The following is a 27,246-nucleotide window of genomic DNA, read 5'->3' as shown; positions in this document are numbered from 1 at the left end:
AGATTATTTTGCATCTAAGATTCACAACCTGGTCTTTGATGCTAAAGCCCTCTTCGCTTATGTATCCAGCCTCACCCAAACCATACTGCGAGAAATCCCCGGCAACATGGCACAATCCAAAGCTGAAGAACTCGCCCAGTTTTTCCAAAATAAAATCAACAATCTTTTAACTCAACTGCCTTCCAATACAACTGACGCCCTCCCGACATATCAACACCCGACCTTCATACACTCCAGCCTAAACACTTTTGAGCCTGTCTCTTCCACTGAGATACAAACCATCCTGAGAAGAATGAAACCTTCGTCTCATCCTGCAGACCACATCCCCACCAAACTACTCCTATCTATTCCAGACTCAATAGCCACATCATTGACAAACATCATCAACTGCTCTCTAGCCCAAGGATCCTTCCCAGATGATCTCAAAATGGCCTCAATCTCACCACTCCTAAAGAAACCCAACCTCGACCCGAAGGACCCTAACAACTTCCGCCCCATAGCTAACCTCCCATTCATCGCCAAGATCATGGAAAAACTAGTCAACTCTCAACTTTCAAACTACATCGAAGACAATAATCTCCTCTTCGCCCCACAACACGGATTCCGAAAAAATCGAGGCACAGAATCTCTCCTTATCTCTCTGACAGACCATATCCTATTGGGCCTCGACAAAGGAAACTCATTCCTATTGATCTTGCTAGACCTATCTGCAGCGTTCGACACGGTCAACCACGCCATCCTCCTAAACCAGTTGTCATCCATAGGAATCAGCGGCACTGTCCTTTCCTGGTTTAAAACCTCTCTCAACAATAGAGGTTACAAAGTTAAACTCCAAAACAAGGAATCCTCAAGATTTGACTCTGCCATAGGAGTCCCACAAGGTTCCTCATTATCTCCGACTCTATTCAATATCTACCTTCTTCCTCTATGCCAACTTCTCACCGACCTCAATCTAAAGTTTTTCCTATACGCAGATGATATTCAAATCATCATCCCTATCAAAGACACATACTCTAATACTCTTGACTACTGGGAATCATGCCACCAAAAAATCAAACAACTACTCAACAGCCTACACCTCATCTTAAATTCCTCCAAGACTGAAATCCTTCTCATCTCGCCTGAAATCAACACCAACAACAGCACTCTTCCTTCCAATCTTCCTACCACACAAACTAGAGACCTAGGAGTGATAATAGATAACCGGCTAAACTTCAAGGCTCACATCAACAAAACAACCAAAGACTGCTTCTATAAACTCCAGGTCCTGAAAAGGATAAGACCTCTTTTCCACGCTCAGGACTTCAGAACGATCATCCAAGCAGTCATTTTTTCGAAACTGGACTACTGCAATTCCCTATTGCTAGGTCTACCTTCATCATACCTCAAACCACTACAGATGGTTCAAAATTCAGCAGCCTGTATTCTGACAGGCGCAAGGAAAAGAGACCACATTTCCCCCGTCCTGAAAGAGCTTCACTGGTTACCCGTATACTTCCGCATCATGTATAAAGCCATAACCATCACCTATAAAACTATACATCAACTCACCACTCTCGATCTCCAATTCCCTCTCCAAGTACATAATTCTACTAGACCTACCAGAGATGCCTATAGAGGCTCCCTCCTAGTTCCCCCAGCGAAAACGACCAAACACATTACTCTAAGAGATCGCGCCACCTCCACAGCTGGCCCTCTACTGTGGAATTCCATTCCTACAGACCTCAGACAGGAACCCTGCCTCCCAACTTTTAGGAAAAACTTAAGACTTGGTTATTCAAGCAAGCTTTTCCGGACACAACCCAATGACACAATCCAATGACTCCTAAAACACCTTGCCATTTGTATATAACATTTATTTTGTATACTATATTTAAATTGTATATTGTTTAACCACTTCTATCCTCTCCTCTCTTCTTCCTTCTCCAAGTTCGACTACCCTTGTTAAATGTAACTGTACCTTCTGTCACCACAGTTCTAGTTCTATGTATTTATTGCACCCCCGTTCTATGTAAACCAGCAAGATATGTTTTCATGATTGCCGGTATATAAAAACTCTAAATAAATAAATAAATAAATAAATAAATAAATAAATAATACAATTCCAAAAGCAGGGGGGTCTGTATTTTGATGCATAGGGATCTTCCTTTGAAACTCACTAAAATACAGAGCGACCCTGATGGCAGATTTATCCTATTTGAGGGGGTTCTGTATGGGCAGCCTATGGTTGTAATCAATGTATATGGGCCAATAAGAACCAGAATATGTATTATTCACATTTGAGGGTGACTATTGGGCGGGTTCTCGTCTCATCCAATTGTAGCCACGGGGGATTGGAACGTATGTTTGAATCCGGCCCTGGATAGATTGTAACAAGGAGGAGCTAACACAACATGGCTCATAATCCAGAAATTAATTTCTGATGCCTGGCCCATTGACTACTGAAAGAGAATCAGACAAAACTAATATGTAATTGCCAAAAATCAAACCCCAAGGGAAGGCAAACCCAGCTTCAAAGTCCTGCTGCACCACTAGTAAGTCCAACCATCTGCTAGAGCAGGGGTGGGCAATTCCGGTCCTCGAGGGCTGCAAACCAGTCAGGTTTTCAGGATATCCTTAATGATATCCCTCGAGGACCGGACTTGCCCACCCCTGTGCTAGAGGCAGAATATACTGGCTTTAACTGTTTTTGCACCATACGAATATAGCAATGATGTCACAGATAAAGTATTAGAGTTCTGTCTCCATCTGCTGGAAAGAGGAAATAACCCACTTGTCTGGACTGGTGTAGCAGGATAAAAAAGAATGAAAATTGATTGAAGGAAAGAGGCAAACAAAACTGAAATAGAAAATAGACAAGAAGAGAGATACCAGAAAAAGCCATCTTGTGTATGGCTCACAATGAAGATTTATGTTCTAAATTAAATTAGCTGATTTATTCTTTTTCTGATATCTAATTCCTTTCTTGGAAAGGCATCCCAGATGAATTACATTGGGTAATTTTTTTGTTTTTGGTAATAAAACTTAAAAGGATGTTTCTTAGGTATTAGAAAATTGACTATTTGGAGAGTAGGATGGTAAAACCTACCTCAGGGAAACATTCCCCAGATCTCTTATAAACTGCTTGTGCTCACTACCAAAGCCATGGGAAAAGAGGGGGATCTACAAACACCCCAAGCATGTAACAGCCCTGCGGTGGCCTACCTCATTCTCCCTACTGTGGCACCTGTGTGGATCATTTCCGTGAAAGCAGAGCAGAAGACTGAAGACACAGGCTAACTACAGTTCTTTCAGAGTCCTCATGGCTGTGTATATGCTCCAAAAGCAGCTCGACTGTCAGAAGAATACTGCTGTTGGATCTGATGTCTCTGAAAGGATTAGTTTCTGCTGGATCCATGAGGCAAATTAAAGGGGAGAGAGTGCTGGAAGTTGAGTTAGAGAAAGAGAAAGAGAGAACCAGATCACGGATTGAGCTAGGAAGGAAAGAAGGGAAGGAAAGAGGACAATTACTATACTGAGCCAGTCACCAGTAAGAAGCTTGCTGGGCAGACTGGATGTTGGTCTTTGTCATCATTACTATGTTACTATGAGGTGGCAGGTGGTATGCACTGCAGTACAGGAAACTCATATTGGATTTCCAAGCTCAGCTTCTGGTCCTTCAACTCACCAGGGCTATAGATTCTATAGAGGAAGCTATTTTAAAATCCAGGAAGGAGGAAGTGCCAGCAGTCAAACAACAGTGTCTTTTACTGGCTACCTAAGGAGAAATTTCTACTTACCTTATAATTTCCTTTTCATGAATGAAGACAGATTAATCCACACCAGTGGCTTATGTACCTCTATCAGCAGACAGAGATGGAGCAAAGCTGAAATCATTGTGTATATATATCCCTGCATGGACATCAGCCCGCTAGTATTCTCTGCAAAAGCCAACTGTGGACAACTAAACAATACATGAACATAACTATTAATAGACAACCATTCAAGCACTCAATTAACAGGTAAACACTGAGCTCAGACAAAGTGTTACATCACTAATCTAGGGACTGGATCTGACACTTACCAGTAATTTCCGGAAACGCAGCCACTCAAGAGGACAATATCACCACCATCCGGCAGCCAAGGGCAGGAAGGTAGATTAACCTGTCCTCATTAAAGAAAAGGAAATTATTAGGTAAGTAGTAATTTCTCCTCTCTTAAATCCACACCAGTGGGATGTACCAAAGCTCCTGTACAGAGTGGGAGGCTGCCCGTGGTCCAATCCATCTTCCTGAGAGGTTTAGAAACCTCCAAACACCTCACGACATGCCTCTTGACAACCAAGGACCGTAACAGGCAATATTCATCCACATTTCTCTTCCTGTCCAAAGTCGGCAGGGAAATTGATTGATTCAAGTGAAAATCTGAGACCACCTCTGACAAAAGAGACTGAACAGTTTGCAGCTGTATCACCCCCGGAGTCACTCGCAGAAATCGTTCCCGGCAAGACAAGGCCTGCAGTTTGGAAACCCTACACACAGAACAAATTGCCACAACAAACACACAGGCGCGGTAAAAGGAGGCTCCTTTTTGACAGGAGCGGCGGCTATCAGCGGGTTTGACAGCCGACGCTCAATTTTGCCGGCGTCTGTTCTCAAACCCGCTGACAGCCACGGGTTCGGATGGTGATCTCCACCGGTAAGTGAAACCAAATCGAGTAGCCCTGAGACTATGGACTCCAACAAGCAAGCAGTGTGCGCTGATATGCGCCCTTGCCCACTGAACCACCTCTAGGGTGGCTGCCATCAACCCAAGCACCGTATAAAGACCACACTATCGAGCGTATTGTTCTCTCAGTCGCATCTGCGCCATCAGTTTCTGAATGCGGATCTCCGGCAAGAACACTCTGCCTTGCTTCATGTCAAAACAAACACCGAGATACTCCAGTGATTGGGATGGCTGCAGATTTTGCTTGCTTGTTGGAGTCCATAGTGTCAGGACTACTTGATTCGGTAAAGACTATATAGTCTATACCTGAGCTCAGCCCATCCCAACACGGTACAGAGTCGGTCTCTGGCTGTGGAGGGAGAGGGCAAAGGTATTCACTGCCATGCTTGGCTTCCTAAACCCACTAGCCTCTCAGCTGTTTGTCTCTCTACAGCTAAGTCCGCACCAGAAAACCAGTCTCTGCACCGAGGCACTCTTCTGAGGAAGAGATCCACAGATATCACCTCAGGAAAACTCGACTGAGGGAGGGACTATAAGGTATGACCATAGGATAGAAAAGCAAATTAATTTTCTTCTTCTTTTCTCCTTCTACACATTTTTTTTTTTAAGCAATCCCCAGTAGGGAGATGCACGTCCACTATCTGCTTGAGACGGCGAATACTGGCGGGCTGATGTCAGTGCAGGGGTATATATACTGTGACGTCAGCTTTGCTCCATCTCCATCTGCTGGTAGAGGTGCATAACCCACTGGTATGGATTAACCTGTCTGAATGCTAAGAAATAGCGCGCTTATGCTGGGCTGTAGCAGGAATCATGGTCCATGTTTCTCAGCCAGAGGACTGTTCCTGTGATGGCTGGGCTAGACAGGAAAGGGTTAAAAATTGTTGTGCATAAATGTTCATACAACTATAGTCCCAGTAGAGGTCAGGTCTGACTGGGTTGGAAGTCCAAAGAAGCAGGAGGAAACTGCTTGGCCAAAAAATCTCAAACACCACAAACTGCTATGGCAGTATTGTGAAGCTAAAATTGACAGTCAAACAAATAAAAACAAACATTCATCTCCAATTTATTCTTACGTGTTATAGGATTTTTCACTACCTCCATTGATCTTTTGTAATCCCCCAGATGAAAGGAACAGTATCCAATCCAGAGGTCAGAGTCCTCATCTCCTTCTCCGAGCTGGCGTTTGAACTAAAAGGAAGGACAGAACATGATATTCCACTGCAGTCTTAATTGTCATCATTATGCAATAATCTATCTGCAGAATGAAGGATCTACCATAGCATCATTATATGAAATTCAGAACAAAAGCAAAATGTTACCATTTCCAGGAACTGCCCTACCCTCCCATCATTTGAAACCCATCAGAGTTGCAGAAGACCTTCTACCACATAGCACCTCAAGGGTTGAACTTGCACAACACAGATGCTCACTTTATCATAGAAACATAGAATGTGATGGGAGGGTGAGGGCGGCTGAGTAAATTTTGTGGGCTGGAACAGGAACCACACTGAATCCAGCCTGTTCTCATGCAGTTTTTAGCTTTTATTAACATAAACCAGAAAATAAGTAATAGTGACTGCCTTTCTTGCAGTATACTTCCAATACCATTACTTAGAGATGTGGGGCCCTGATCTCAGCTGGGCTCACACGCATAACATCATAGCAGGGTCCTGCCCACAGAGCTCTCCCTGCCCAGCAGGGTCCTGCCCATACAGCCTTCTCCCTCTATGGGATTTAAGGTGGGCCAAGCTCAAGGCCTGGTCCCACACAGGTTCAAAAGGGAAAACAAGGGCACTCTGCCACATACCTTTTCTCCCCCTTTCTTCACCCCAAAGACTCCAAAATATGGTGTTTCTCCCCCCTAAGCAATGACGCCTAAATTCTGTTATTAGTGTCCCCTCACCCTCCTTTAAGCCTACCCTACCATCCCCCCCACCCACCTCTCCCTGTCACTGCCATCACTGGTCTGGTACCTACCAGCCCACCTGTACATATTGTCTATTGTTAATTTATTTTCTTCAAATGTTCCAATCAAATTTCTCTCTCTCCCTATCCTTCCTACTGCTGTCCTCTCTCCTCTTTCTTTACTGCTCCCCCTTTCCCTTCCCTGTTTATTGTATTTCTCTCTCTTGTTATTTTGTTACAATGTAAACCGGCATGATGTTCCGACGAATGTCGGTATATTAAAATCAACAAATAAATAAATACCACCCCCTCAGCTTGGACACATCCATCCGAGCATTATTACTCCCCCTGGATCCCCTACAGGGAAGTACCATACAACCCCGTTGGGCTTGGGGTCAGAGTTCTAGGGTCACACTAACCCCATACATTAGGGTTACCCCAGATAGTACTATGATCACCACCCCCTGTGCTCTTTGCCCAGTGTCAAACCATAGTCCTTTATTTGAGTTTCTCTGGGGCTCTGAGTTCCACTTTTGCCCCAGTAGGACTTTTGTGGCTTCTCTTAGGTGATGTTGTATTTTTCTTCTAGTTGTCTCACAAATTTTCTCTCTTTCCTGAAGCCTCTTAGCTCCCAATTCTCTTTCCAAATCTGGAGCTCTTTCACCGAGGGATCGTAGAACTGACTTTCAGTAGACATATTCTCAAAACGAAAGAAGCTTCTCCTCTAGCTCTGGTAGCAGTCTGGCTACCTCAGATGTTGGGCTTCTCTGAGAAACTTTTTCTGTGCCCACATTCTTTATTGGTATATCTGGTGCCTCAAGTTTCTCTTTCAGTGTCAGAATCCTCAACTTCCCTTGTATGTTTATTTATTTTACTTGTGCTGCCTCCTGCAGTCTGTTCACAACATTTCTTATGTTTATTAGATACTGTTTTTCTGCACTTTCTAACTTGGACCTCTAGCGTTTCAAAGCTCTCTCTTTTACTTCCATGGTGCTTAAATGCATAGGGCTCCAATCTCAGTCTCTCTTGCAAGGAGAAAGCTCTAAGCAACTTGACTGATTTTTACCCTTTTCATTACATTTTACTGTTCTAACTTCAGCTTTAATTGTTAAAGTTCTATCACTTCTGTATTCTCCTCGTCAGCATACTCAAGCTTGTTTTCCAGAGATTCCTTCTCTCTAGAAATCCTTTTGACTTTAATTTGCAGGGCATTAAATTTGTTTCGATGAAACTCTGTAGCGTTGTTTAAACTTTCTTGCCTGATGATCTCATTTTGATGCTCCTGGTTCAGTGGAGCACTTTGGTCAGGCATGCAGCTAACTTCTTTAACCAGCATCTATTAGTGTAGCAGATTCAAAGTCCTGCTAAGACTTTAGTATTTTCCTCCGCTGTAGGCTTAGGTATAAGCCTAGCCCCTTGGCCTTGGCCTGGACAGCAGTCACCCTCTCTGCCAGGTGGTTCTGGGATGCAGCAGTGTCTCTCTCCAGTGCCTCCTTCAGCCGCACGTATTCAAAGGTCTTCTGCTGTTTCTGCTGTCTTAGCACTTCCGTCATGTGTGCATGCCCTGCTGTTGTCACGTGCGGTTCTTTCTGCGGGTTTTTGATGGCTCTTTTCAGTGACTGCTGTATGGCATCAAACTTTTCCTGAGGCACATGATCCATCTGTGCTGCTTTTTCTTCTTGCAGTTGCTGCAGAGTATTGCTCAGTTCCTGCACCTGGTGCATGAGTGCCTGCTCCTGCATGGACGTTTCAGCCTGCGATCTCTTTCTCCCATTGCTTCTCATTCACTGTTTTTTACTTCATCCTGCAGCGCTTCTGCTCGCTTAGTTGCAGCCTGAGCTTCTTCACTGTGGCTTGGAGACACTGTTGTTGCTCCTGGGCGCTCACCACAGGAGTGTACTTGAGGCAGATGCACTCCTGGATGGTGTCCAGCTCCTGGTTTTGTCTCTGCGTGGCTGCATGCAGAGCTGCAATCTTCCTTTGATCATCTCTTGTGCCTGTGCCACCTGTTTCTCCATAACTGCCACTTTCTCCTTATGTTCTTGTACACTTGTGTGCTTTGTGTTGGTCCAGCATTGTGTCAGCATGGCATAAGCTTCAGTCAGTTGTGCACACTTCTGCTGGGCTGCCTCTTCCCTCTTTCGAGCCCTATTCTTACTGAGAGCTACCTTCTGTGCATGGGTTTGAAGCTCAGCATATTCTCCCCTCTTGCTTCTCTGCTTGGTAGCTCAACTGCTTCTCTGCTTTCAGTTCCATCTGCAAACCCACCACTTAAGTTTTATAATTCTTGCACTACTTTGAGAGCCTCCTCTGTAATGCCATGCCTTGGCTCCTCTGCAGCTGCTCTTGCTGGGGTCTCCATGGCCATTTTCTCTGGGCTCTCTTGTAACTCGGTCATATTCTTCAGACTCTCATTCCTCTGCACTTCTTCCCAATGCAGACATCTGGGCACTCGACAGCACCTCTCTCTGTAGTATCTCCCACAGGCCAATCAGCACTGCATCCAGGAGAACACTTGGTACTGTTCCCCTCTGGGCAGCCCATGCCACCTTCTCCAGCGCTGGCCATGATGCTCCACTATGAGCTTCCCAGTACCTCCAAATCTGGTCCTGTTAGATCATTCCTTGGGACTCAACTGCAACCTTTTTTTCTATTTTCCTTTCCTAACAAAAAGATTAGTATCTCTTTTTAGTTTTGCACATTGCTCTTCTACTTCCCCTAGATTTTACCAGCCAGCTAATGACTTCTTGAGGATACTCCCATATTTTAACAAAGCTGGATGGTGCATTTGAATGGAGTCTAGATTTTTTAGCCTTCTTCAATAAATACTCCACCACAACAGAGGCATGAGGTAACTGTACTATACCATAGCATGGGGATTTCTTTAGATGAAACTTCAAGTCTAGCTTCCGTGCCACCAGTAACCCAGAAAAGGATGTTTTCATCAGAACTGAATCTAAAACAGCATGTGAGGGTAGAGCCATGGGCTCTGCTGGAATATCCAGAATCTTTAGGATGCCTACCACCTCCTAGCATGGGTCTGGAATAAGTGAGATCTTCAAACCAAGAGGAGTGCTTGGGAGGTTCCTCAGGAAAGTCAGATGGAATCCCTGTTAAGCTGGTTGGTGAATTCACTGGCGAGTTGTCTGATGGAACTTCCGATCAGGGTGAAGGAAGTGGGCTATGTTTTCTTTCTGGGTCAAGTATAAGGATGAAGATCCTGATGGTGGAGATATTGGACTATCAGGGGGGAGGGGATATAGGTTCCTGGAGGTGTGACAGCCAGATTGGAAGAAAAGATGAGGGTTCCAGCCAGTTATCTTTGCATCTGGTGTAGAGCTCTTCCTGAAGATGAGAAGCCTCTCGTCTTTGAAGCAACTCTGATCAGAGGCCAGAGAAGACCTGTTTTCCACACTGTGAAGAGTCTAAGGCAGCACTGGAATGTACTTGAGCGGGTGACAGGGATGACCAGTCGTGGTTAGAAAAAGTATCCAGTTCTGGACCCACATGGCTTGAAAGGACTAATGCAACAGTGCTCCTTTCATGGTCCTTTGACTTCTTAGTAGCCTGTGGAACCTCTAATGTCTGTTGCAGCGCCTGGCGCTTGGATTTCTCCCGTCTTGCCTCCTTTGGAGCAGTACCAAATTTTTTATCCTGCCCCTGACCTTCTGAGCCATGTGCAGCGTTCTGAAATGATTTTGATGCAAGCTTTTGTGTCGTGTGCATCATCTTCTTCAGTGCTTCGAGAGAGGCTTTCTTTGGTGGTTCATGCGCCATTTTCCTATGTTTCGGGGCATCTTGCTTTGACGTATGCTTGGTCACATTGCGTCTTGGTGCGATGCATGCTTCAGTGCCTCTCACTTTGTCATGTCCTGCATTGCATGTTTTTATGTATAGATTCTCGGCGCAACCTTCGCCATGTATTTTGAAGTGACGATCTTCAATGCATCGTGCATCGAGTGCTTCGGAGCATTGCCCTTTGATGCAGTATGTGCTGGACTTCCAAGCAGCCCGGATTTTGTAACAGTCTGCTTCATAATTGTATGCACCACAACCTTACTCTGTTTAGACATAGTTGTAGCCAACACATATGGCCTCTCTGTAAGGCCCACAGATGCAGCACTTCTGTGGGGGCTGGGGCGATGTACCTTTGATCCTGGTGAGGACTGTGTCGATCAGCCCTCTAGGTTCCTCAGAAGAGGAGCATAACTCTCCAATGCTGAGGAAATTTCCACTTCTTCTGCTGTGGTAGTGTAAACAGCAGTCAGGTTAGTGTTCAGTGATTTTATTTACAATGCACATTAAGTTTACAGAACTGCTTACCTTCAGCAGTAAACACTAATACCAAAAGCATTCAGGTACAGATTTCACCTTAGGACAGTAATGCTGCACAGGAGCTGCCTTCTCCTGGAGACCTGGCCTTAGTCTACTGATCTCAGCTGGGCTCGGCCTCTTAATCTCCCCAGCAGAGTCCTGCCCACAGTGCTCTCTCCCTCTGTGGGATTTAAGGAGTCCAGCACCAGTTAAGGAGGAAGTCTATAGCCACTCTTCCACACTGACGATCTGGATTCTTCTTTGCACAGTCGGGCAATCTTCTGGGCTCTCTGCCTCTGAGCATGCAGGGTCATCCTTCCACAGACATGACAACTGGCTTGGTTGTGGACAGGCCTCAGGCAGAAATAACAATAATTATGTCTATCTGTAACCAAGATTTCCTTGATATATTAGCACTGAAAAATGCTCTTTGGGGTTCGCTGAGGTGAAGAAAAAGAATTGAGAATAGAAAAATAGAGAGATGGTTCTCCACATGCATAGCATGAAAAAAATGGAACTAAGGAGATTTAACAGCAGAAAATCTCGTGGGAACTGCCACACATGCTCAAAAGAGCAAAAGCTCTTCAAATTTGGAGCGATGACTCCGCCTTCGTGCCATCAGATGACGTCACTCAGACAGCATGGCCAATTCAGCCTGTTTATCGATGGAAAAACAAAGGGCAAAAAGTAGAAAATAAACAAGAAGCTAATTTCTTTTCATCTTTATGTCATATTTCAATACTTTTCTTTTTGCTATTAACCTTCCCCATCCTTGAGGGTGAGTCACACTGAAGATGCTTACAAAATTCCTATACACAGGGCTCAATATGGAGTGCCTCTTCTGCTCTGGCTGTTGTGTGTGTAAGAATTGTGGACCCTTGTTGCTGTGGAGAGGTTGACTCAAACTACAGGGAAGGCCTTGTAGGTCCTCCTACAGTCCGGCAATATTACGCAATGTCAAAGCAGAATAATTCTCAAAAGCTTTAACTATGTACAATAATCCTTCGACAAAAAACATAACCAGCTCTCTAAACCCCATAGGAACCGAACCTGCAGAACCACTGGAGGACAGCCAATCAAAAGTCTGCAAACCTGAAAGCAAATCAATTAACAACAGAGCGGACTCTCCTGTACTTCCATGCCTTCCCCGGGCGGGACCGTGGACTGATCCGTGGTAATACAGGAATGAAAATTATCAAGTAAGAAACTAATTTTCTTTTCCCTGTATGTACCCAGATCAGTCCAGACTCCTGGGATGTACCAGAGCTTTCTTACCTGGGGTGGGATCTGGAGAGGCCCGCTCAAAGCACTGCTTCTCCAAAGCCTTCTTCACCCGGTGCCTGAACATCCAGTCTGTAGCGGTTGGCAAAGGTATGCAAAGACTTCCAAGTCGCCGCCTTGCAGATCTCCTGCAGAGAGACCATTTAACGTTCCACCCAAGAAGCAGCTTGCAAACGAGTAGAATGAGCCCGAAGACCCAACTGTACTGGCTTACCACGCAGCAAATATGCCGAGCTTATGGCTTCTTTCAACCAGCAAGAAATCGGAGTTTTAGATGCCATATTTCCTCGTTGCGGACCAGCCCATAACACAAACAGATGGTCCGTCACACGAAACGCATTTGTAATCTCCAGATAATGCAACAACGCTCGACAAACATCCAGCTTCCTTATGTCTTTAGAGACAGGGTTCGACCAGTCTAACACGGGAAACGACGGAAGCTCCCCTGACTGAATCACGTGAAAAGCAGATACCACCTTCAGCAGAAAGGAAGGAACCATCCGCAAGGACACTCCCGAATCCGAAATTCTCAGAAACTGCTCCCTACAGGATAGAACCTGGAGCTCCGATATCCTGCAAGCAGACATGATAGCTAAAAGTAAAATCACCTTTAACATGAGATCCATTATAGTAGCTGTACTCAGAGGCTCAAAGGGCACCGTATACAGAGCTGAGAGAACCAAGTTCAGATTCCAAGAAGGACAAGGGTGCCTGACCGGAGTGCGTAAATGCTTTGTCCCCTTTAAGAATGAGCCACATTGGGGTGAGCAGCCAACGCCACGCCCTGAATGGAACCACGTGAACAACCGAAAGCTGTCACCTGAACCCTCAGGGAACTATACGAGAAACCCTTGGCGAGCCCTGATTGTAAGAAACCTAACATATCCGACACCGAAGACCCAGTAGACACAACCGCTCGGTCCACGCACCAAGTTTCAAAGATTCTCCACACGTGCACATAGGCGAGGTTAGTGGATGCTTTGCGCAATCAGAGGAGTGTAGCCACCACAGCATTCTTCCTGGGACCACTGCTCCCGCACAGACTTCCTCAGGCACACTGCTCCCCAACCGGAAAGGCTGGCGTCTGTGGTCACCACTGTCCATTCGGGCACCTCCGGGGGAACTCCTCAGGATAGGTTGTCAGAGATAAGCCACCAAATTTGCTATACCATCTAGGTGTGTTGAGACAGAACAGGTTTGGGAAAAAAGACCTAGATATTGAATTGGACCCTAGCTCATAGCATAGATTTCAGGTAAATCTATTCAGGTATCTTCTTCTGCTTCCATTACCCAATGGAGAAATTACTTACCTGATAACTTCGTTTTCCTTAGTGTAGACAGATGGACTCAAGACCAATGGGTATAGTGTACTCCCGATAGCAGTTGGAGACGGATCAGATTTCAATCTGACGTCAGCCCTAGTACATATAACCCTGTAGGAAGTGCAGCTCTTCAGTATTCTCCTCGAAAAGCACTGCGGATATAGGTATGACTGAATAATTTGAATAACTTGATTAACTTAATAACTTGGTTAACTTAATTAATTTGAACCGATTGAATTGGTTATAGCTGGAGACCGCCAGTGCCCTCAACCGAGAAACGTCGACACCCGGTAGGATGGGTGTCCTAGCTGAAGGAAAGCATGGCTTACCCGTGAATCACTCGCTCTCAGGGATGTCACCCGAGAATTCCATGAGTAACGGCAGCCGTGGGTGGGATGCTGAGTCCCATCTGTCTACACTAAGGAAAACGAAATTATCAGGTAAGTAATTTCTCCATTTCCTAGCGTGTAGCAGATGGACTCAGGACCCATGGGATGTATAAAAGCTATTCCCGAACCGGGTGGGAGGCTGCCCGTGACCCACTTAGTACTGCCCTTGCAAATGCTGTGTCCTCCCGAGCCTGAACATCCAAGCGGTAAAACCTGGAGAAGGTGTGGATGGAGGACCATGTCACTGCCCTGCAGATCTCGGCAGGTGACAGAATCTTGGTTTCCACCCAGGACACTGCCTGGGCTCTAGTAGAATGGGCCTTGACTTTTAAAGGCGGTGGCTTGCCTGCTTCTACGTAGGCCGCCTTGATGACTTCTTTGATCCAGCGGGCTATGGTTGCTTGCGAGGCCACTTCCCCTTGCTTCTTCCCGCTATGAAGGACGAATAGATGGTCCGTCTTTCGTACGGATTCCGACCTTTCCAGGTACCGGATTAGGAGTCTGCCGACGTTGAGATGGCGTAGACTTCGAGTCTCTTCCGAATTCTTATGCTCATCTGGCGATGGTAGCGAGATGGTTTGGTTGAGATGGAAGTGAGACACCACTTTGGGGAGGAACGACGGAACTGTGCGTAACTAGATGGTTCCCAGTGTGAGTCTGAGGAATGGCTCTCGGCAGGACAGTGCTTGTAGCTCGGATATACGACGGGCCGAACAGACTGCCAGCAGGAAGACTGTCTTCAATGTTAATAGTCGGAGAGACAGGCAGCGGAGAGGTCTGAAGGAGGTTCCTGCTAGGAAATCTAGGACCAAGTTGAGGTTCCAAAGAGGCACCGGCCACTTTAGGGGTGGTCGGATCTGCTTGACTCCTTTCAGAAAGCAGGAGACATCCGGGTGAGAGGCTGTACTGCCGCTCTCACTCTTGGTTCCGTAGCATGACAACGTGGCCACCTGTACCTTGATGGAGTTGAGAGACAATCCCTTCTGTAGGCCGTTCTGCAGGAATTCCAAAATCGCAGGAATTTTGACTGAGCGTGGTATGATGTCGCGGTCCTCGCACCAGGCTTCAAATACTCTCCAAATCCTTATGTATGTAAGCGATGTGGAGAACTTGCATGCTCGGAGTAGAGTGTCAATTACTGTCCCCGAGTATCCGCTCTTCCTCAGGCAAATCCTCTCAATGGCCAGACCGTAAGAGAGAATCAAGCTGGATCCTCGTGGAGGATCAGTACCTGTTGGAGCAGGTCTCTGTGTGGAGGTAGCGGAAGGGGGCTCCCTGTCAGCAATCTTCGCATGTCTGCGTACCACGGTCTTCTTGGCCAGTCCGGGGCCACTGGAAGTACTGGTCCCCTGTAGTGTTCTATCTTGTGGATGGGCCACAGCGGAAAGGAGTATAACAGAGTCTCCTGTGGCCAGGTCTGTACCAGGATATTGATTCTCTGGGACTGGAGTTCCCGCCTGCAGCTGAAGAAACTGGGCACTTGGACGTTGGACCGGTTTGCCAGGAGGTCCATGGTTGATGTTCCCCAACGGTTTACTATCAAATGGAATGCTCCATTCTCCTGGGTCTAGACTTTTTCTGCTGAGGTAATCCGCAGCGACATTGTCTTTCCTGGTGATGTGGATGGCTGAGATCTCCTGAATATTCGCTTCCGCCCATGACATTAGAAGGTCTATTTCCAGAGACACCTGTTGGCTTCTGGTTCCTCCCTGACTGTTGATGTAGGCCACTGTTGTGGCGTTGTCCGACATTACTCTGACCGCTTTGTCTCGGAGTCAGTGACCGAACCGTAGGCAGGCTAATCTGACTGCCCGGGCTTCTAGATGATTGATGTTCCATCCCGACTCTTCTTTGTTCCATTGCCCTTGGGCAGTTAGCTCCTGGCAGTGTTCTCCCCATCTTCGTAGGCTGGCATCCGTGGTAAGCAGGATCCAGGTTGGTGAGGATAGTCTCATTCCCTGGCTCAGATGGCCTTCTTGTAGCCACCATCGTAGTTGGGCCCGAACTCTGTCCGGGAGCTGAAGACATACGGTGTAGTTCTGGGACAGTGGATTCCATCATGATAGTAGTGAGTGTTGTAGGGGGTCTCATGTGAGCTCATGCCCATGGCACTACTTCCAGTTTGGATGCTATTAGGCCGAGGACTTGTAGGTAATCCCATGCTGTGGGGCGAGGTTCACTCAATAGGGTTCGTAACTGTGTCCTCAGTTTTGATCTCCTTGTCGGTGTCAGGATGACCTTGTCTTGTTTGGTGTCGAACCGGACTCCCAAGTATTATAGAGATTGGGAGGGTTGCAGGCAGCTCTTGTTTGTGTTGACCACCCACCCAAGGCTTTCCAGTAGAGTTTTGACTCTGTTGGTTGCCTGGTGGCTTTCCTCTGGGGATTTCGCCCTGATCAGCCAATCGTCTAGATAAGGGTGCACGCAGATTCCTTCCTTCCTCAGTGTTGCTGCCACCACCACTATGATCTTGGTGAACGTCCGGGGTGCAGTGGCTAACCCGAATGGTAGTGCCCGGAACTGGTAGTGACGGTCCAGGATCGAGAAGCGTAGAAAACACTGATACTCTTGATGGATCGGAATGTGTAGGTAGGCTTCAGACAGATCCAGGAATGTAAGGAACTCTCCCGGTTGTATCGCCCTTATTACCGAGCGTTGGGTTTCCATGCGGAAGCGAGGAATCTTCAGGTGACGGTTGACCGCCTTGAGGTCCAGTATGGGTCTGAACGTTCCTTCTTTCTTGGGGACGATAAAATAGATGGAATAATGTCCAGTATTTATTTGTTGTGGAGGCACCAGTGTTATAGCCTCTAAGGCTAGCAATCTGGTCAGTGTAGCTTCCACTGCCATCCTCTTGGAAGGGTCGTGGCAGGGGGATTCCACAAACTTGTCCGGAGGGAGGTGATGGAAATCCAGGTAATATCCCTCTCGAATGATGGCTAGGACCCACTTGTCCAAAGTTATCTCGACCCATCTTTGGTAGAACAGGGTAAGTCTGCCCCCTATGGCTTCTTTCTTTGGACGAGTCGGCTGATTTTCAATGTGGGGTGCGGCTGGGGCCTAGGCCCAAGCTGGCTCCCCTTTTGTTGTGCTTGTTCCGAAAGGACTGGCTTCGGCCTGCGGGGCAGGCTGCTTGATATGTGCTTCTATATGGGTTGAAGCGCTGTGATCTTCTGCCCCTGGAGGTTTGGGGGAAGGATCGCTGGTTTCTCTTATTCCTGTCCTCCGGTAGCCGCGGCAGTGGGGACTCGCCCCATTTATTGGCTAGTTTCTCTAGTTCGCTTCCAAACAGGAGTGTTCCCTTGAAAGACATCCTTGTGAGTCTCGTTTTGGAGGATGCGTCGGCCGACCAGTTTCGGAGCCAGAGTTGTCTTCTGGCCACCATGGTGGACGACACTCCTCTAGCTGCGGTGCGCACCAGATCAGAAGCGGCGTCCGCGAGGAATGATACTGCTGGTTCCAGGGCCTCCCCGGGAGTGTTGTTCCTGGTCTGTGATAAGCAGGCGCATGTCACCACAGCACAGCAGGCCGCGATCTGCAAAGACAAAGAGGAGACGTCAAAGGACTGTTTGAGGATAGATTCCAGACGTCTGTCTTGAGCATCCTTGAGTGCTGCTCCTCCCTCCACCGGAATAGTAGTGCGCTTCGAGACCGCGCAGACCATGGCATCCACTTTCAGACATGCCAGGAGATCTTTGGCGGCTGGGTCCAGAGGGTACATGGCTGACAGAGCCCGCCCCCCTTTGAATGTAGTTTCTGGGGCATCCCATTCCAGGTCAATTAGTTGCTGGACAGCTTGTAATAGTGGGAAATGACAGGAGGTCTGACGGAGTCCCTCTATTAGGAGGTTCGTCTTGGGTTCCCCTGAGGCACTTGTGTCCGGGATAGCAAGCTCTTTTAAGCTGTGTGTGACCAAGTCTGGAAGCTCGTCCGGGGTCAGAGCTTCGTCCTTGGTGAAGCTCTGTCCCCGGAGGGAGTTCCCCTTCCTCCAGGGGTTCTGAATCCTCATCAGAGTTGTCCGTGTCACCGAAGGTGGGGCTCCTGGGCGGTGGGTTCACTTCCCTGGGCATAGAGGGTCCCAGGATGTAGAGGTTCTCTGGTGGAGCTTGTGACCGTATTATAGGAGGCCCTGGTTGCATATGGATGAAGGTATGCAGACCTTTGAAGAATTCCACCCCGGAGATAGATGCTGGGTCTAGACTAAGGGGCGCCGTGTCCCTGGGGAGCCCCGTTTGAGGGGGAGTCCCACTGTGCAATGCTAGGTCCGGCGTACTGTTTGAGAGGCTGGAACCCGGTACCAGCTGGGGAGGGCCATGAGTTGGATCTCCTAGGGCCTCTTCGCACTGTATACGCAGGGCCGTGGTCTCCTCATGCTGTGCAGCTCTAATGTGGCATGCTGGGCAAAGGCCCTGAGCCTTGAGTTTCTTTTCCGGTGGTGCCATGGCTTGTGCGCATAAAGTACAGTTGTGCGCTCCGGTGCGTCGAAGTTGTGCGCTTAGGTTTGGTGCGCGCACAGATCGAAGTTATGCGCCCAGCATAGTAAGCACATGGCTATGCGCGTCGCTTGTGAGCACGGTACTTGGGTGCGCGACGTTGTGCGCACAAGGTATTTGTGCGCATTGCTCGCCTCTGTGCGCATGGATCGGAACAGCGGACAGGGCGGCGAACAAATCAAAAAGGTGACAGCGACCACACGGACAATATGGCGACCACCTTGGAGGGTCTCCACGGGTGAGGAACCTCGGATCTGACCAGGGTCTAGCCCTACTAGGGCAGATCAACCCGGTGGCACTGGTGCCGGCTGGCGACCTGTGTGACTCCTCGAGCTTCGGAGACCGGAGACTTTTAAATAGATTTTTACCTTACCTTGTCTCGGTGCTTCCCGGTCTCGTTCTGGGCAGTCTCCGGCTGCAGGGGGAGAGGGAAAATACCTTCACCACCGCGCTCGAAGTTGCACCCGCTGCCTCTCAGCCTCACTGTCGGGGGCTAGGTCCCCGCCGAGGGTCGGCCGCTGGACCGAGGCTTACCTCCGAGGGATTGCGGAAATTACCTCGGGAATTCTCAACTGGGGGAAGGACTCAATGGGTGTCACCGCAGGAGAGCGGGGCTCGTCTGTAGAGGTAAGATTTCTTCTTATTTTGGTTTTCTTTGGTAAATTTACTCTAACGCTGTGCGAGCGTGCATAGAGTCCCTAACTGCTATGGAGATGGAAAATACTAAAGAGCTGCACTTCCTGCAGGGGTATATGTACTAGGGCTGACGTCAGATTGAAATCTGATCCGTCTCCAACTGCTATCAGGAATACACTATACCACTGATCCTGAGTCCATCTGCTACACGCTAGGAAATCTTTATTTTTTATTGCTCATAAAGCAATTTGGACCCTTGTTAAAGTGGAAAACATATTTAGCAATGGTGATATTTGTAATGGTTGGCTGGTCGCAGGACAGCCCTGCAACCGGCTGCATTCAACCTGCATGCCACCATAAAATCACCGCAGCTGGAATCCTGCCATGCTTTGGCCTCCCTGCTCTGCTGGCCTGGCCCAAGCCGATCTTTGCAGGCCCCAATGCGGGAAAGCTAACAGGGGCGCCACTTAGCTCCTCTCCTCACCTCAGCAACAAGTCCCCTGCCTTATCAACAGAGCTAGTTTCTATCGTCATGTTTCCTTACTTTGTCTTTTGCCTTGTCTTGCCTTCTTCTTTACCTTCCATTGTGCCTTTCCTTGCTCCTGTCTGTTCTGTCATGCCGGTTCTGTCTTGCCTGCCACCTGGTACTGCCTTCTGCTATGGTCCTTGCCTACTCTCTTGCCTGCTGCCTGGTACTCTCCTCAGTCATTAGACAATGATTAATTCTCGCATGCCACCTGCCCTGACCTCGGCTCATACCTGGACCCAGCTTCTTTGTCACCAGTCCTGACCACTGCTTGTATCTGGACTCCCTCTGACCGCCGCTTTAGGGACACTCGCCCATGGAACCCAAAGGCTCAACCTGCGGGGAATGGGGCTGGTATAAGTAAAGCCCTAGCTCCAGTCCCTGTAAGGGTGTGTCCGCCAGCTGTCAGCGTGGGCCTCGTAGGATCGCCTACTAGGCTGCATCAACCATGCCACAGCCCAAGGACTCACAATCATGACAATGATAGGTGGTGGTCTCTTAACCTGAATGCGGGGTCTCCATTACGTATGCTTTCCTTTTGCTCCAATTTATCTATGTACTGGCAATGGGTATGTGAATGAATTTGTCATATTCTTCATTTTCAGGAATCTGTATTCTTTTGCATACAAACCCTATTGGTTGGCAGTGAGAAAATAACTTCTTGACTTTCTGTTGTCAATTGTATTAAGTTTGATTTCCAACTGTTCCTGTTCCCTGTCCTGTGCAGCAGTATTCTATTAATGCATTCCTTATTACCTCCAACAAAGTGATGGCACCAGTAAAGTCCCTTTGCACCAGCAGCTCTTCTAGCTTTGGTATCTTCTTGCCTTTTTTCTTGCGTTTATCACTCTGCTGCTGGTCACCACCCACAGCAGGTTTTGCTCTTGAAAGCATCTGCACAGAGAAAAACAAATGAGAATGTAAGCAGGACTCCCAAGCCTTTCTGTTCCCTAAGAAGAGTGAATTCATTCCTCTCCATGTAACCATCCAAAAAAAAGAAAAATATTTGACACAAAGATTTAGCTATAGAGCTGCAGAGAGAATCTGAACAGTGTCATGGTTAGAGCATATAGCTGAGAAGCACAAGACTCTTGTTCAATTTCCTTGTGTAACTTTGAGCAAGTTACTTAAAATCACTGTGCTCAAACTTTTTTGGTCAGGCAGTTTCATTCAGCTCCTTTGTACTTACAGCTTAAATGAAACTGGGGCTGGGATGTTGGCCTCATGAGCCTTCATTCACAACAACACTGGAATTTTCCCCCTATTACATATCTTCCCCTCCTGCACAAATATATCTCATCTGGTACTAATAGGGCCAATTTCAAATGGTAGAACAATGTAACAGGACGTAAGTTCGAAAGCCAGGAACAACTAAATAACTCCTTCCAGAAAATGGATTTTTGAGCAACTCTGAAGATTTGGAAGCAAAAGTTTATTATTTAAAATATTTAAAGACCACTTGATCTAAAAATACTGTACTAAGCAGTTAACAATATGACACAAGCATCATAAGTCACACGTACATTAGTCAGTGCATAAAAAAACATCAAATTATCAATATTCATGAATTGACAATCCTAAAAGCTTCATAAATAGTGTGCCTTCAATTGCTTACAGAAAGTTTTTATATCCAAAATAGAATGCAACTGACTAAGTAACTCACTCCATAAAACAGGGCCTATAAAAGAGAAAGCATGAGCACGGGTTGCAGTAAGACATGTTTGTTTAAAGGCTGGAACCACCAACTGTAATGTCTGAAGTTAGTGAGGAGGACTGGAGATCATCTGTGTACTGTTTTTAACGTTCCCCTTAAGCAGTATTGTACCAGAGGTAACATAACATTCAGTTTGATGTAATGTCTCAGAATGTTTTGCAGCACACTTTTTTTTTTTATTAAATTTTCATATATAAACAGAACACAACTGTTCAAGAAAAAGTTAGATACAATTATTGTATAGGAACATAATACAATTTAAGAAATCTGTATCAAGGTTTAGGCAAAAGTATCTATTATATCGAATATTGGGGAGATCAAGATGTATAGAAGCCAATCAATCATAACAAGAAAATTAACCATAATTACAGTCTAGTATCCCATAGTTACATTTCAATTGCCATGCCCCCCATGAACTATCACTTTAGGAGTACGAATCCAGATATGTACGAGTTGGGTAGGTTCAGTGAATAGATATTTAGTATTTTGATACATTAACAGGCATTTACACGGATAACTCAAGTTAAACTTAGCCCCCCTCGAGATTACTTCAGCTTTCATCAAAAACTTTCTTCTTCGCTCCAGAGTATTTCTTCGATATCTGGAAATATCCAAATTTTCTGTCCATGAAAACACTGGGACTGATTATGAAAGTATAATTTCAACACCGAGTCTCTTTCTGAAATAAATGCAAACGAGACCAAGAGGGTGGCTCTTGTTGGAATTATCTCTTGTGTTAAATCCAAGACTTCTGATATATTTAGAGAAGTATGAAGTTGCTCCTGAGATTGCTGCTCTAATTTCACTTCTTTAGGTGCTGGAAGACAATATATTCTGGTAATTGCTGGTATAGCTTGTTCTGGAAATTTCAATATATTCATCAGATAATTCTTAAATAAATCCCTTGGTGGCACCAATTTCAAGATCGGAAAATTCAGTATTCTCAAATTAGGTCTTCTCATTGCATTCTCTAAACTCTCCATTTTATTCAAACAGAGAGATTCTGATCTTACAAGGGTGCTCTGAACAAATTCAACTCGAGAAATCATTGTATCCATATCTTTCACTGAAGAATCTACAGAAAGAACTTTAGGTTCCAAATTCTGTGATCTAGCAGTATTCTCTTTCAATATACTTGTTAATGAATTTATAGCTTTATCCATTGATACTAAAACAGACCAAATAGTGTCCAAAGTAATAGTTTGAGGCCTAACTAGAGGAGAGCTGCAAATCACACGTACCTCTGGATCTTCTCTTCCTGTTTCCATGGAGTTTCCATTGCCTACGTGGTGAAGCTGTTTATCCACCAAAGGACCCGCGGAGCCTTGTATATTAAGGATCTCTGAAGGAATTGGTATCTCACCATTCTTTCTCGGGGCAAAGCTTCTGGCTAGATCGATTTCCTCCTCCACCTTTTTGGTGTTTTTATTATCCAAAATTTCGGTAATTTTGAATGGAGGCAGTGAGGCTAACGGCGCACCGGGCCTGAGAGATGCATCTTTGGCCTGGAAACTCGGCGTCTGCTCCTCGTCACTGTTTCCTGCGGCACCTCCCACCGGTGTAGCTTGTATAGGCCCCGCGAACAGCGTCTCAATCCGGGGTTGTCTAGAATCTTGAACCAGCATTGATGTGAGTGAATCTCTCACCTTTGCTTTCCTTTTTGTGTGAGGCATTACCGAAATCACAAGGAATCGAAATGTTTAAGGAATAAGGAAAGATATCAAGAAATCCCATGGAGAGAGTGCATCAGTGTGTGCTCTAGACCAGTGGTTCTCAACCTTTTTTTGGCCGGGACACACCTGACAGATGGTTCTCACATGCGTGACACACTGAACATGTGACCATCACGGGGCTAAATGTAAACATGCACTCTGCATCCACAGGAATCCCCTCAACCCCCAGCAATAAGTGCAGACCAGAGCTAGGGCATTACCCATACAACTCGCCATACAAAAAAAAAAAGATATTCTGGTTCTGATGACATCCCAGTAAAAGCAAAACAAACTCCTTTTACTACCAGGCAAAATAGCCTTCCTTATGAAAAGACAGTAATTTACCACTAATGCATATCCTATTGAGAAAACACAACAAATAAGATTGATACAAATGCCTACATCCTAGTAAAATACCTCACCTCGGTCACACACCCAGAACTGACCTTCACCAAGTACAGAAAAACCACAAATTATAAATATGGAGACAGAAACTGGAATGGAAAACCAAAAAAGCCACTCTACATGCAGTGCGAACCTGGAGAAATGGAAAGAGAAATATAACACCTAACATAGGGGGTCATTTTTCAAAATGTGGTAAGGCGTTTTCGCATGCGATAGGCCTTTAACGCATGCGATAAGCCCTTAACGCATGCGAAAACGTGTTTATCGTATGGTGCGATGCAAATTCTAAAAATAGGAGGAGTTAGGGGCGGAGAGTGGGCTGGGTTAGCCTGTCTGCAAAGAGCTATTGCACAGCCATAACGCAGATTTTAACTACACCTCTTTCAAATGCATTAGCGGCCGTGACCATTTGCGATGTGTCCCGTAAGTCTTATTTCAGACAATTTGAAGGGGAGAGAGAGAGAGAGACTGGCCATAATATCATGGCCCATTGGCAGGTATTTGTATCCCTAGGCCCACCTAGTAACTCGAGGTGGGGATTAGGTAAGTGTGTAGGGTGTTAGGGGCCACTTTGACATTCTACATGACACCTACGAACAGAACAGTGGTCTCTTGTGAAGATTTGCTGGCCTTCGGAGCCACATGTTTATTAACCCCTTGAAAAAATGAAGATTTTTGAGGCAAGACCTGCCTTGGGTAAATCCATGCTGACTGTGTTCCATTAAACCATGTCTTTCTATATGCTCTGTGATTTTGATCTTTAGACTAGTTTCCACTATTTTTCCCAGCACTGAAGTCAGGCTCACTGGTCTATAGTTTCCTTGATCGCCCCTGGAGCCCTTTTTAAATATTGGGGTTACTTTGGCCACCCTCCATTCTTCAGGTACAGTGGATAATTTTAATGATAGGTTAAAAAATTTAACTAACTGATCTGAAACTTCATTTTTTTGTTCCTTCAGAACCCTGGGGTGCATACTATCCGGTCCAGGTGATTTGCTACTCTTTAGTTTGTCAATCTGGCATACTCCATCTTCCAGGTTAACAGTGATTTGGTTCTATTCATCTAGCTCATCACTCTTAAAAACCATCTCCAGAACCGGTACCTCCCCAACATCCTCATTAGTAAACACAGAAGCAAAGAATTCATTTATTCTTTCTGCAATGGTCTTATCTTCCCTAAGAGCCCCTTTAAACCATTGGCCATCTAACGGTCCAACCGACTCCTTCACTGGCTTCTTACTTTGAATATATTTTTAAAAGTTGTTGTTATGAGTTTTTACATCTACAGCCAAATTAATTTCAAATTCTCTCTTAGCCTGCCTTATCAATGTTTTACACTTAACTTGACAATGCTTATGTTTTTTCTTATTTTCTTCAGATGGATCCTTCTTCCAATTTTTTAAGGATTTTTTTTTGGCTAAAATAGCCTCTTTCACCTCACTTTTTAACTATGCTGGTAACATTTTGCCTTCCTTCCAACTTACTTAATGCGTGGAATACATCTGATCTCACTGCTTGAAGTTTTGTAAGGCATGATGATTCTATTTTTCCATTCTTGAACTACATAATACCGTTGAGCTTGTTGCAGTTTCCAGTTCAATTTTTGTCAGCAAGTTATTTGTACTTTTTGATCTCGCTATTTTGTATTTCCTGTGTTCTGCATTTGTGAGGTTTTCTGCTATCGCAGGGGTGGTCAACTGGTGAATTGCGAGTTGCATGAACTGGGTGTGGCATCATCAAGTCTCCTGGAGAGCGGGGGTGCCAAAAAGGAGGGTTCTGCTCCAGGCTGTGGAAGGTCTGGCATCAAGCAAGAACTTTATATAATGTGGCAGTACTGGGGCTGGGGATCAATCACTGGGTGAGAACATGAGCAGCAGCACAACAGCAGAATGCGTATGTGTCCCTGTGAGAGACACTGTGTCTGTGTGTGTGTGAGAGTAACACTGTGTGTGTCTCTCTCTGTCTGTCTGAGAGAGAGTGACTATGTATGTGAAATCTGTGAGAGAGTTGGCCTTTTCTTTTGAGTGTAGAGGAGGCATCCAGTGCCTCCCCCCCAAGTTCATGAAACGAATTGCGGCTTTCTGCCTCTGTACATTCTGGTTTTGTGGCCCCCAATGTGTAGAGGTTTGGCCACCCCTATTCTAGAGGAATGGATGACAATAAGTAGCTCCAGAGGGGCAGACACAGGAGAAACATCAGAAAATACTACTTGATAACAAGGGTGATGGTTACCTGGAATGGCCTTTGAGGTGTGTTGGTGGAGAGAAAAACAATAGCAGAGTTTAAACAATGATGGGATAAACATCGAGGGTTTGTAAGTACAAAAAAAAGAGAAAAAAAAAACGTCTGAAATAATCTGAGGTAAGGGATGTCAACAGCATAGCAAGGGGGGTAGTAATTTAAAAAGACTGGATGTATTCTGCAGTCCTCGTCTCTGATCCCATTCTATTTTTTTTAATATATCTTAGGATTGTTTGATCTCACATTCTATTTCTATGTATTATTTGATGAGGAATAATACATACCACCCAGATACCACCATAAAAGCTGATGGAGATTATTATTTTTTATATAAAGTCTTAGACAAAGGTCTTAAAAATGAATTTTTCTACCAGCTATGATGGTCTTGCCCTGCACGGGACAGAGCAGCTCCCCTTCATCACCGTCTCATGGAAATATACTGCAGTGAAAGACCTGCAATGGAGAACGTGGAAAGCGAGTACTAGTGGAAGCTGACGATAAATAAGCAAGAACGTGCAAAGACCTTTAACCGCTTGTTTCGCATGATTGGGTTATTTCAGAAAACTGCACGCACACTCACCATCTTGGCGCCTTCAGTCGTCGGCAGCAGAGCGGCAGCTCAGCGCTTCACTAAGAACCGCTACCAAACCCCCCAAACACGACCTCATGCGCCACAGCCACTCGGTTCCCCTGACAACCGCTGCGCTACCGGAAGCTCCCGCCAGGGATCAACCCTCGCGTCGCGCGCTCTTCGCCGTGTCACTTGAGTCACTTCCCGCCGTTCCACGTCGCTGACAGTTGCTAGATTGGGCTATTTCACGCCCAGCTGGGTTACTTTTCTTCCCGTTATGCGGGAAAAAATGTTTTTATGTGCAGAGTGAGTAGCTACATGCTAGCAGCCCTTAATGTTGCTCGTGCCTTTTTCTTTGCCTCGGGCAGCCCACCAGAAGTCGCAGAATGATGTCGCCTCGGGAGCAGCCAATCAGAGGTGACAGGAAAAGCAGGGCAGGTGCAGAAGCGACTGTTGCTGCAGAGTACGGAAGAAAGGGGGAGGTGTGGGCAGCAACGTTGAGGGAGAGCTTTTCCAGCATACCTCCAACGTGCTGCTCTCACCTTTTGATTAAACAGCTTTATATTTTCATCTCTGAACTTGCTGGATTCTACCCTCAACGGGGCTCTGAACCTGAAGCTGCTGATCTCCCCACTTTACCTGATGATGCCTCCTAACCTAACTCCTGCCTGGGAAGTGAGAAAGGGAAACAGAGGAAAGCAGTGCGATTAAAGGAGGAAGCCTTTTTTGTGCATGAAGATTAGCTTCCTGTGGGAAGAGGGAAAGAAAGCATAGTTCTATAGTAGGGATGATGAACTCCAGTCCTCGAGTGCCACAAACAGGCTAGGTTTTCAGGAAATCTACAATGAATATGCATGAGAAAGATTGTGATGCGCTGCTTCCATGGTATGCATATCTATCTCATGCATATTCATTGTAGATTTCCTGAAAACCTAGCCTGTTTGTAGAACTCGAGGACTGCAATTCGCCATTCCCTTCCTAATAATGCCTAACATTCTATTTGCTTTTTTGACCGCTGCAGCGCACT

At 46.1% G+C, this 27,246-nt stretch overlaps 1 protein-coding gene across 2 annotated transcripts in view; it reads right to left on the bottom strand.

Annotated features, from left to right (window-relative positions):
- TTC26 (tetratricopeptide repeat domain 26) overlaps positions 1-26,634 on the bottom strand; it is a 258,672-nt gene extending 232,038 nt beyond the window's left edge. Inside the window, exons 1-3 of one of the 2 annotated variants that reach the window (XM_029590355.1) lie at positions 26,229-26,634; positions 20,333-20,470; positions 5,806-5,898 (exon numbers count right to left, since the gene is read on the bottom strand). In XM_029590355.1, coding sequence (XP_029446215.1) covers positions 5,806-5,898; positions 20,333-20,470; positions 26,229-26,231 — 234 coding nt within the window. In that variant the 5' untranslated portion in view covers positions 26,232-26,634. Of the gene's footprint in view, positions 1-5,783; positions 5,899-20,332; positions 20,471-26,228 lie in introns of those variants that run through there. The other variant, XM_029590356.1, reaches the window with a different exon arrangement.
- Between the last annotated feature and the right edge of the window lie 612 nt (positions 26,635-27,246).

The sequence above is a fragment of the Rhinatrema bivittatum genome, chromosome 2 (assembly GCF_901001135.1).
Source record: "Rhinatrema bivittatum chromosome 2, aRhiBiv1.1, whole genome shotgun sequence".
Taxonomy (NCBI): Eukaryota; Metazoa; Chordata; class Amphibia; order Gymnophiona; family Rhinatrematidae; genus Rhinatrema; species Rhinatrema bivittatum.
Note: the sequence above shows the minus strand (reverse complement) of the source record. Positions and strands in the feature narration are given on the sequence as shown.